Raw genomic sequence first — 11,278 nt, 5'->3', positions numbered from 1 at the left:
AATATACCTGGAGCATTTTGGAAGCATCCGGCACTTCATTTTGGTAGCGACCGACTACTCCGGTAATTACGCGTACATGGAATAAAAACTTAGGAGGTATGCATAAAGGGGGGTTTTCCCGCTGGGAAGCTAGCTTCAAAGCTGGATGGCGGCGGGGCTAACCCTACCGATCACGTGTCATGCGTGACTGCCGCGATGAGCTGTGGCTTCTTCAAAACGATTTGTTTCAATGCACCGCACATTGTAGTTTGCTTTAGCAGCACTCGCGAATCACATTTGGCCCTTACAGTGACCCGCAAAAAATTTCATATATTCCCTCATAATCCATTCTCATTCAATTCAAGTTAAATTCACGTAATTAAACAAATTAACACTGGCAATTAAACACTTCCACCGAGCTTGGTACGCAGTGTCAGCAACTAGACGCCTTATTAGGGTTATCTCCTTTATTCAGCCGATAGAAGGGGCTCGGAGACACCGCCGGCTTCTTCAGCTTGTAGAGAGGGCTCAGAAGCGGTGCTGGCGTCTTCAGAAGGAACAACAGGGCCACTGCTGACTGCCCGAGGTGGTACCAGAGCACCAAGCTCCTCACGAAGCTTCTCAGCCGTGGCAAGACGGATTGCCCTATCCTGTTCTTCGGTAGTTGGCCGAATCCTTCTCACAACAATCTTTGCAGTAGCGGCAATACGCTTCACGAGCAGTGGTTTAGGGAGCCGAAGCCTCTCGAAGCGTCCTGAAAAAGCGCAAGTGTCGCAACTCGTAGCCATAGTGTGAGCAACATCTCATATCTGGGGGCGTGAGCATGAGCCTGTATAGTTAGGGCCTCACCAGTTTTGATAAATGCCAGAATATCAGCAGCAATTTGGGTTACACTGAAGAACTTGGGCCGGGTTTCTTTGCTCAGTACTCTTTTGCGAAGAGGAGTCCTCTCCGGTAATGACCATTGAACATCCTTTAGCAACAGTAGCCGATCGTTGAGGGTATCCCAACCACTGCGTTGGGCAATAGCCAAAATGACTTCTTCAACTACCCGTTTTCCAAATGGCAACACCGGCGTATGCAAAAGGTATTGAAACCCTCGGTCAAATGCCCGTGGCAACTCTTCAGGCCTGCTCAAAATAAAATTGTAGAGGTCGCTCGCTGTCGCGGCATATGCTGAACGCACAACACCCGCATCACGCCAGAAGTGTCAGCTCCGCAAGACGTACATCATGCTGCAAATTTAATGCCACCGGATCAGCAGAAAAGTGGAGGATTATCTGCTCCCGCGGGATTCCTTACCTGCTTCTATTGCAATAAAGGCTTCGCTTAGTAGCTCATTTGTTATATTTTTCGCTGCTTCCGGTGCTGCCGCTCCATCCGATAGCTTTTTGACGAAACAGTCATTTCTGTAAAGATACTGTTCTTGCAGTGTAAAAGGTAAATAGCCTGCAATATCTTCCATTGCCTCCTGTAGGCAGTCTATCTTTGCTTGTTCGGCAAGCTTAAGAAGGCCGGATATGAAGACGGTGAGCCCAACTCTGTCAAGCAGCGGCAAGTTATCGTTGCTCATTACAATCTCGCGAGCCTTTGCAACAACTGCTCGTGGCTGTATGGTTGACGATTGGCGCATGCTGAAGAATACGTCCGCAATGTCGGTAAAACGGTTCGACGCGCTAGCATTGGCCAAAGCTTCTCCCGTCAATGACGCAGGATTCTTTGTGAGCTCTTCAAGCTTTGCAGGATCAAGCATAGCGTACCAGTCGGCGAGACATGGTGGATCTGCGGCAAGACAGGGGAATCGAACAGCAACGGATGCAGTTTAGTACATTCGTACACTGCAGTATATTCAAGGCGGGCGATTACATGCAGTTCATGTGAGGCCCCCCAATCTGCGCTTCAAAAATGTGCCTTTGATACCTTGCAGTTGGTGGTTCGACTCACAAGAAACACTTGCATTGACGATTTTGGGAGCTCCCTCTTCTGTGGCAGTCTCAGCCCCGAGAGCAAGGCGGGCAACCTTCCTAAGGACATCTGCCGGCTTCAGCGGGTTAACTGGACTGGCACTAGAAAACTCAATGACATTAGTTATAATAAAGCTCAAGACGCCAGTAGTCATATCCACGGCTGCAAACTGGGCAGCTGCGAGGTGGCCTAGTTCGTGGCCTAAGAACGAAATCAGAAGGCCGCGAAGGTACGGAGACACAGTGTTGGCAATTATCAAGCGGGCTTCGGCTTTGATGCTGGTGTTAACGAGGTCCTGCAGGAACGTCATTACAGGCTTCCTGTCCACGCGTGTCCTCTGGACCAGGTCATTGGGAGTGACCTCATCTTCCTTAGCTTGCTGGAAATTGGCAAGTTCAGACAAGATATGACATAGGACAACTTGGTCGTCCATGTTCACAGAAACCAGTGAACCACGGAAGAACACCTCGGGTGTGTTCCTCAGAAGGCCATCACACATCTCAAACATTGTCCGTCCCTCCAACTGAGCAAACACACAGGAAAGTAACAGATACGGGCCAGGGAAAATCGTAATCAGTAAATTGTCTCGACGCTAAGGAACAGCGTGCCAAGTTGGGCTACTCCACTCGTGCTTTGTTTGGCTCACCGGAATCTGGAGAAGCTCAAGAGCTTCCAAAGTATTTGAAATGCTTTGGACCACGGAATACTTCGTCTTCAAACTCATAGCAGTGCTACGGGGATCAGTTTGGGCAGAAGCCTTGAAAACGCCAAGTGCTGAAGCAGCCGCAACATTGAAAAGCTTCCAGCAACATCCAATCGCAGGCGTGCACTAAGTTGACACTTAGATTCTGCCTACAGAGCTATATTGAGATATAACTATGGAGGCAGCCTGTACTTACAGATTCGAAGTTCGGCCAAGTCCTCCGGCGTGGCTCTGTCGAGGTACTCTATTACTTGCGCAACGCTGAGGGAGCTGTTGAGGAAGGCGAGGACCTCGACGCCTGCCAAGGATAGTTGGAGAGCCTTGCTAAGCTGCCCCGGCTCTGGACTTTTGAGAGCCAACATGGCAACCGCAAGTTCCATGCCTCCTTTTCCTTCTCCCATGTACCGGAGGGACCACCCGGCAGCTGTTTCCACTGTTTCCACTGGAAGAGCTTCTATCCGTGACTTAAGCCGTTTATACTCCTCTGGGGAAATGCACACGTACATGCAGCAAAGCTATCTAAGAAGAGACTAAAGGATCGGTGTTTCTGGAATGCTTGTTGCTTGAACTGTCAATTACCTCTTGCTTCTATTGTTTGGACAGGAACGGAACGAAGTTCGGATATGATGTTCTGCATGGCATGGCCATCGGAAAGTATTATCGCCAGCTCCTCAAAGGCTAACTGTAGCCGACCATATTCGTGCAGGTCTAAAGCTTCGATGAAGAGTCCACGCCGGAACTCCGGGTTAGGGAATACTCGTCCCTCAGCTCCCTGCACTGCAGCGAAGAATGTTGGGCCGTGCAAAACGTTCGGTCGGCTGCAGAACAGTACGGAGAACAAATACCGGACTACCTTCATAAGTAAGCCCAGCCTTAAAGATCCCACCAGGGTGCTGAACTGATCCGATGCCATTTGAAGTTTCAACTTACATTCTTTTAAGAAGGGCTAGTTGCCTTGCGCCAGCAAACCTCCTGAACTTTGCGTAGCAAGACTTAACAAAAACTTCCATAGACTTTCGGAGGCTTTGTGGCAGCTTCTTGATGTTCTCAGCATAGCCCCGCAATACTGTTACAAGTTCCCGACGATCCTTGCGATAACGCCTAGGCCCTCCCAAGGCGGGATGTATTTCAGTGTACAACTTGGCAAGAGTTTCTCCTTCTTGCGCTCCTGCATACTCTACGCTCAATTCCTGCACCAATTTATCGTATGAATACTGCGCAGCAGTTGCGGCGTACAAATCAGCCTCAGCGGCAAATGTATGAATGTTGAGAAAGTCCATCCAACTCGTTGAACCGCGTACGCTGTCCAGAATATCGACAAAAGACATGATGTAGTTGCGCACTGCCTCCTGCACATTTCGCGTACCACATGGGTTGTGAACAAGTGTAAGGAAAAGAAAATGAAGAGCAGAAAGCTGTAGGTATTCCATGTCTAGAAACTGCAAATTGCGTAAATGTGACTAACCTTATCAGCATCTGCAATATTGTCGACACTGCCAATCTTGAAGAAACGAAGGGCCGAGCATCTCACAATGAATTCTTCAACGTTCTGATCCACTTCTTCCAGCCATGCGCAGTGCGGTGCCTCCGTCAGCAGCGCTCCACGCTTTTGAGCCAGTAGAAGGTGCAAGACATCTCTTTGAAATAGGTTCATAACCAACGTTTTGCCAGTACGGTGCTTCTGAATTTTTTGGTATGTCATGTAGGCCACAGTCATCAAAAAAACAGATACCATATCCTTAGAATCAAGGCTGTGCATGCGTACGATGAGCCTGTTCATGGCGCCCAAGAAGATGCTTTTCACAGTAGAAAAATTGAGTGGGAAGGTGTACAAGCGGCCTTCCAACATCACGCTGGTGGGTGGTCTTGTTTTGGCAGTGGTTGAGAGAGCGTGAAGTGTGTCGAAAAACATTTTGGGAGTGAGGTTTTGCATGAAAACAGATGGACTGTGGCTCCAGAAGGAGGCTGATTTGGAGTGTATGAGATTAAGTAGGCTCGCCATCTGTTTAGCATCGCACAACAGAGAAAATGGGTATAACTTCGTATTCGTATTAGCTGGAGCTATTGCGAGGGCTTAAACATTACTTGAGATTCTGGCGTGCACAGTAGTATTGCCTCCTAAGGACGTACCATTTCAGCTGAAGCCCTTCCTTGCACGTCAAGAAACTTAGCCACGATTACATCACGCACGGCCGATGGATCTTCCTTTATAGATGCAAGCTCCTCCCGCGGATCGTTGTACTTGATCTGTCCACTGATTTTGTGTACAGGAATGCCTTCCGCTGGTGCTCCTTCCCCCGTCCCTGGCTCTAGACCTTCTAGTTGGGCTTCCGGTGCAGTTGGGAACTGCAGCGTCCCCCTGTTGCCTTCTTCGAGATGGAACCAACAGGTGGCGCTAAGCGGAGACGGGCGAAATGTGGTGGACGTGCCTTCTTCCCTTCCGCTAAGAGCTGCAAAAACGAGGTACAAAACATAGGCCAGTTGCACTATGACTGTACTGCTTTCAAGCTATTCGTTCCATCTAAGGTGGAGTTGTATACACACGCAGCACTGATGGAATGTGATTGTGCAGCTCGTAGAAGGAACCAGGGACACGTGCAATTTACCTCTCACGTCGCCGGCATTATCCGCTGAAATACGCAACAATATCGCAAATGTAAACATGCGTTTTGTAATCGTACAGACTTATTCCTGGCAAGACAAATAGCTGAGCTAAGTGGATCAAAACTGTTCAGTAGGACTTGTGTAGTGAACCTTACGCGTGAACTTTATGCTGCGTCCGTTAGCGTCGTGCAAGATCAGGGTTGTAAAATCGTCGGCAAACTCGAATCGAATAAATACTAGCTGGACAGTAAGAACACGCAGATGAGCTTTTATTTGTTGTCGACACTCACATAGGCGGGTTCATATGTGACCTTTGACATGTTTCGCGACAGCGATTCGTAGGGTTGCCACCTGACTTACTCGGCTAACGACTGCGTGACGGAGGTATTGAAGGAAGGTACTCATGGAGGCTGAAGAGGAAAGCGCATCGTAGAGCATTTTCACGCTGGTCTTCTTTGCTTCCCATTTAAGAATTTAGTCGCAGATACCTTATTGTGGTGCAGTGAATTGCCCCTTACCTCGATCGCTTGCTCCCTCGGCAACAACCTGGTTATCCCGGGAGAGCTTTGAAAACTCCCGCCAGCGCGTGAAAACGTCACCCAGAGCAGCATCGTTAAGAGCAGCTATATCGGTGGCGGGAACTGCCATGGGTACGTGAGTTGCGAAAAGAGCTTCCTTCACAAATAAGTTCGCATCCACTGCGGATGTTACAACTTTGCCGCACACATCCGGATCTGTAACTCCCAGTTGCGGGTTGCACTTCGAAATGAAGTCTTGGACGGTCTTTACAGATTCATTACCTTCCAAACGACTGATCATTATACGGCTTTCAAGGAAACGTCCGTATAGCGAGTTTACAGACTGACGGAGCTTCTTAGCACCGTTGCTTAGGAAGGCGAACGCAACTCTGTCGCGGCGATTCCGGAGCGTTTCGTCCCCCATGTCTTCGACGACGAAGTGCAGCGAGAGGCCGGCGGCTGAAAAAGCAAGGCCACGAAACACAAATCAATTGCGTGCTGGTGTCAATAAGCAAATGTGCACAGCACGATGCTGATATCGGGCTCCAAAGGCAGTTAGTTGTCCGGAATGTGCGAATATCACTCATGAACTTTTGCGAATTTGATGGGCCGTACCACTGTCGAAGAAACCATGTGCCAAATCTGTACCAGATTTTACGAACCAAGGTTCTCTGAACATTTTCCTAGGAAGAGCCGTCTTGCCGCTTTCAGCTGCTGCCTCCCTGTACCGTTGAGTGGTTGCCATTGCAGCTTGGATTCGATCACCCATAGACTCGAGAGGCAACTTCTCGCTCAGAACGTTCGCCACGTCAGCGTTCAGCAGTATATATGCAGTATCGTAGAATATTGACATCATCTCACCGACGTACGACTGAAAGAACCGGTAGTCATATTTCAGGATCCTAACTACCTGTTTCACCACTGTTTGTAAATGCTTCAAGGGGTCTGCCCTGAAGGAAGTTACAAACTTTCTATGTTTCCGGCACTGCACAAACGTTTAACACATACAAACAAACAAATCTAATGTTCTCGCTCAGCTGTGAGGAGGGAAAAAATGACGATAACTGCCTCCCTACAGGTAAGGACCATAAATTGTTCAACTTACGGCGGCGTCTAGGCGGGTTCTAGTTTCCCCTGCAGATACTTGGGCACCGGGAGCCTGCGAGCAAAATCCATACGCATTGACTGTGCATATCAGAGCACGAAATTTCAGAAGTGCCAGTGCACTATCATGCTGCGTTTTTTGCGGCAAAGTGGGAGGCATTTACAATGGCTTTAAAAGCGGCAAGTATATCTTCCGTTAGTGGCTCCTCCGAAAACCGCTGCGATCCTTCATCCTCTCCTAAGCTTTCAAACTTCTCTGTATCTGATACCGAAAACCACTGCGATCCTTCATCCTCTCCTAAGCTTTCGAACTTCTCTGTATCTGATTCCGCTGACGTCGACTCGCCGGACATCAAATCGATCATTGCTTGCTCTTCTTGTGTCCCACGTTGGGTTTCCATACTCTGAAAAGCAGCACAGTGTAGAGAACATTTACGTGAGGCGCTCGCGAAGGTACTCTTATCCTACACACCGTAGCCATACGGCACTTTGAACAAACACGGTCCACACACAGCAGTCTAGAGCTCACCTTGCTTTCACAGTACCCTACAAAGGCTTCTGCCCCTCGCTTGTAAGACCTGATGGTGGTGATGAACGCTCGGCTGAAGTCAAATGCTCCGACCCAAAGTCCATCAGCGTAATTCCAAGAAGCGTTGCCAGCGGCAAGGGCTTCAGTTACACGCTTTCCTTTTTGTGTAATATCTCTCACGTCGACAGCATACAGCTGGAACAGAAGGCTGATCATTGCTGGAGAACCGTTGCGGAGCAGGTCCTGTAGGATCGGCCACGCCACGGGATCTCCACGAACGGCTGAACACGGAACAAATCCGCAATACGACAGGGTATTCAAAATACAAGCGTGCAACCCTTTTAGTGGTGATTTGCGCTGTATCCTGAAGAGAAGCGACGAAGCGTCGTTTACTATAGCTGAACAAGGTAAGCAAGCATGGGATAGAGTGGCCTACCAAACCGGCGGAACAAAATTCGAATGCCGCGTAGGCCCAAACGCGTGATGTTGGCCAATGCTTTGAAAAGGTTCTTGACGGCAACGAGCACTCCAGTTTTGCAGATCACACCGATCATGAGGGAGAAGATACCCTTGAAGCTTGCGTAGGCGGGGTAGAAGACGAGCATGAAGGATCGAGAAAGTGACTTCAACATGGACCCAAAAACTCCACCCGGAATTACAGCGGTATAAGGAGCAATGCTATTCATGCGATAGCCGAAAGAGAAGCAGGCACTCTTGACTTCTCCTGTTGGAAGACCCAAGACCCCCTCAAACGTCTCGTCGAAAGCGACACTAACCACGTTAGAAAGCGTTGCCAGAGGGTTCTTCCATAATGACGTTGTCCATGAGAATATCGGTTTGCCTACATCGTTAAATAACCCGACATATACCAGACCAAAATGAGCAAATCGTTGTGCGTTGCTGTGGTGCGGTGCAGCAATGTGCCTGCAAGATTGGATCGCTCACCCTTATTTGCCAGAATTAGGTCCATTGCATGCCCGCCAGCGTTGACAGAGCGAAGGGCTGCAAGTATCGCCCTTCTGGTCTGAGTATAGGCCTTTCGATTCACCAGTGACTTCCTCAATGTGTAACTCTGCTGTAGAACCAACGAAGCCATGACCTCTTCAGCGGCGACTGCCTTGTCTGCGAACACTCATTAGCAGTTGCGTAGGTCGGTATACTGTGAATTTATCTTCGTAGGCTTCTTTGTCCTCGCACTGATGCTCCCTTTGCAGAGAGCTTACCTTTTCGCATTGGCGTCCATCTCTTGGCGGCTCTTTCAAGTGCATCTACTATCTTTACCCTGTCCCTGTATCGGGCTGTAACAAACTTGAGGAATGGATTCGTTGAGAATAACTCTCGCAGAAACTGGAGGGAATGCGTAAATTTGCTATCTGAAGACGCACACATGAAAACAGCAGTGATCGCAAACAAGGCAGCCTACCGAACTATGGTGCGGCTAGCGTGGGCTGGATTCGGGGAGGCCAACCTCAGGAAAATTGTTCTGCTTACATTTTTTGAATGCATACTGGAGGTTTTGCGAGTAGGCTAACATCTGTTCGTGCTCCAGTAGTCCGATAAGCTTTGACCTCTCCTTTCCAGTTTGCACCAACGAATGCCCGTAATCGGCAAAATTTTCCTCCTTCTGGATTATATTGATCCCATAGGACAAGGGTGTCTGAGATGATGCGGCATCGTTTGTATCTGAAAACATATGTGGACAAATCTAGCTAATCACTGCCAAGGTAAATCAAGCCGTTGCGCCTCCGTTAAGAGCATGATCGGCATAATGTAGAACTGCACGGAAAAAGTGCCTCAACGGCAAGGATACTTTTTGAGCAAATTCGCTCTAGGTAGCTTACAAGTTCCAGTCGTCTTCCACTCCATCTGCCAAGAATGGGGCGAAATTCCTTGCTTGCGGTCAGCTACCACGGCGCATATCGCTGCTTCATTCCATATGCTCAGAAGGCCTACAAGGACTAATTTAAAAGCAACAGCGGTTGCTAGGCGCAGAAAGTTTGACCTACTCGCCATTGTCGTGGTTTCTAAATGCGACAGTTCTGTGGCCGAAATGTCTTGGCTGACCGCAGAGAGCTACCTGGACAGGACCTGAGTTTCGAATTGAAGATAGCCGATTCAAAATGCTGGCACAAGCTTATTTAATAAGCTAGAACGTTGACTAGAATGACTTAAGCTCAGATGAACTGGCGTAGGTTAGCTGCATTGGCCCGTCGATGGTGTTGTCGGCTGCGCCGGTGTGAGGCTCAGTGATCACGGACGGTTGTCTACGATTAAGCACCGCAGACTCACATATGCAGCTGCAAAATGAGAAAAGTGAAGAGCAGAGACAAATGCAAAAAACAATCACGCAAATGACTGGGACTTTCCGGCTTGAAAACCTCGACTGCAAGCCGTGGCGGGCCAGCTCGCTGGCCACCCTGCGAATGGCGGGTGGGTGACCCCCAAACGGCTGGCAGCTACATGTGCGCGTTGCTCGCCTAGTGGATCAAAATAATAGATCATAAGTTCAGAGTTTGCCTTAAATATCATAACTGTTTTGATTAGGGTTCCGGCCGTCCGAAAGAATAACTCTAGCCTCAAGGAAGGCAACTGTCTTGCCCGGTGGGCGAGCCCGGCGCGTCTCGCAATCACGCAAAAAAGAGCAGCAACGCTCGAGACCCACAGATGAATTCACCTTTAAAAGCACATTTTTCAATGTTAGCTTTTCTACCGGCCATAAGGGCCGAAAGTAAACGCCCGGCACTTCCCCTAGCCATCGAGTATCGGTCGAGACCGGTGGTCCATTTTGCCGGCGCGAAAGACGGGGCTGATACAACATGGAAGGTTCCGAACCTTAGTGGAATAAATTTGTAGGAGTGATTGTGGGAGTTAAACTTTCGATGCTTTGTTGCTGCTCCGCTTGTACCACATTACGAACTGACTGCTCTGACTGCTCTAAACAACCGTAGTGCAGTGGAGAATATACTGAAACACGCCGTTTTCTTGTTAACTCTTTGTATATTGTAGTCTCATGGTGACCAACATACGAAGGGAGTCCTAGCACTTCTGTTTGTCTCTTGACAAGCTGCGGCGAGCTTTTTACTCAATTGTCCTTCTGATACCCGCAGTTGGCGTACCTCATATGGCAAACGGTTAGCTGGTGGACCTGCCATATACACTGCACTGCCCCTCTTCCTGCTTACGTGTTGTCGCACAATACATGTTGATGAATGAAGCATACATGATCCAAGCCTACCGATGGAGCCCAGAGACAACTTTTCGGACGCCATAAATGAATATATTGATGAATGCTCCCGCACGGCAAAGGGTTCCAAACGGCGAAGTGTGAGAACAAACCTCCCAAGCAAACGAATCTTCATCATTGCAACAAGTGTTGAGGGGACCGGGGGGCGTCCAATGTTTTGTACTATTCGAGAAAGTCTTTAAACTCGAAACCCTGCATGTTCTACCTCATTCAGGAGCGCCCGCTATCTACGTGCGCCTGCCAAGAACTTACCATCCACGGAGGACCTGTAAAGCAGTGGGCACTCTACATGGTGCGTTGAAGCAAACTGCTTTCTAGAGACGCAGCGTCCCGCCCAAACTCGAATAGCGCAATCCGTGTCAGGTAGTAACTCTTCTTATGGTTTCAACCGTCTCTCAGGTATGATAAACCTCTGGCAATGAACATCTGACTAGATGGAAGCCTAGTCATTCCGCAGATGACCCTTGCTAAATCCCACATAGATCAGCTATCACAAGGACTGAATCTGCTTTCTGAAGTTCTTGTAATTCAGGTGTTTGCCGCCATGAAGGTTATGTGCATGTGCTACGACTAGGCTGAAATGCCTTGTGGCAAAGCCGCTCTTCTGAGAACGGCTGCCGAAACAAAATATT

The 11,278-nt window shown here is 48.9% G+C and overlaps 1 protein-coding gene across 1 annotated transcript; it reads right to left on the bottom strand.

The window, feature by feature from the left end:
- Nucleotides 1-446: 446 nt before the first annotated feature.
- Nucleotides 447-9,268, bottom strand: EMH_0054350 (uncharacterized protein; the record flags this gene model as incomplete). Its single annotated transcript, XM_038022824.1, has 23 exons — nucleotides 447-733; nucleotides 829-1,155; nucleotides 1,282-1,761; nucleotides 1,900-2,467; nucleotides 2,591-2,718; nucleotides 2,844-3,131; nucleotides 3,227-3,465; nucleotides 3,617-3,996; nucleotides 4,113-4,649; nucleotides 4,778-5,097; nucleotides 5,254-5,277; nucleotides 5,407-5,491; nucleotides 5,612-5,661; nucleotides 5,770-6,228; nucleotides 6,385-6,640; nucleotides 6,875-6,928; nucleotides 7,038-7,277; nucleotides 7,403-7,683; nucleotides 7,839-8,243; nucleotides 8,348-8,524; nucleotides 8,626-8,775; nucleotides 8,894-9,085; nucleotides 9,244-9,268. 23 exons carry the CDS (start codon nucleotides 9,266-9,268, stop codon nucleotides 447-449), a joined length of 5,952 nt encoding a protein of 1,983 aa, XP_037878678.1.
- Nucleotides 9,269-11,278: the final 2,010 nt, after the last annotated feature.

Source organism: Eimeria mitis, genomic scaffold, assembly GCF_000499745.2.
Source record: "Eimeria mitis Houghton genomic scaffold, Emh_scaff56, whole genome shotgun sequence".
In the NCBI taxonomy this organism is placed as follows: Eukaryota; Apicomplexa; class Conoidasida; order Eucoccidiorida; family Eimeriidae; genus Eimeria; species Eimeria mitis.
Note: the sequence above shows the minus strand (reverse complement) of the source record. Positions and strands in the feature narration are given on the sequence as shown.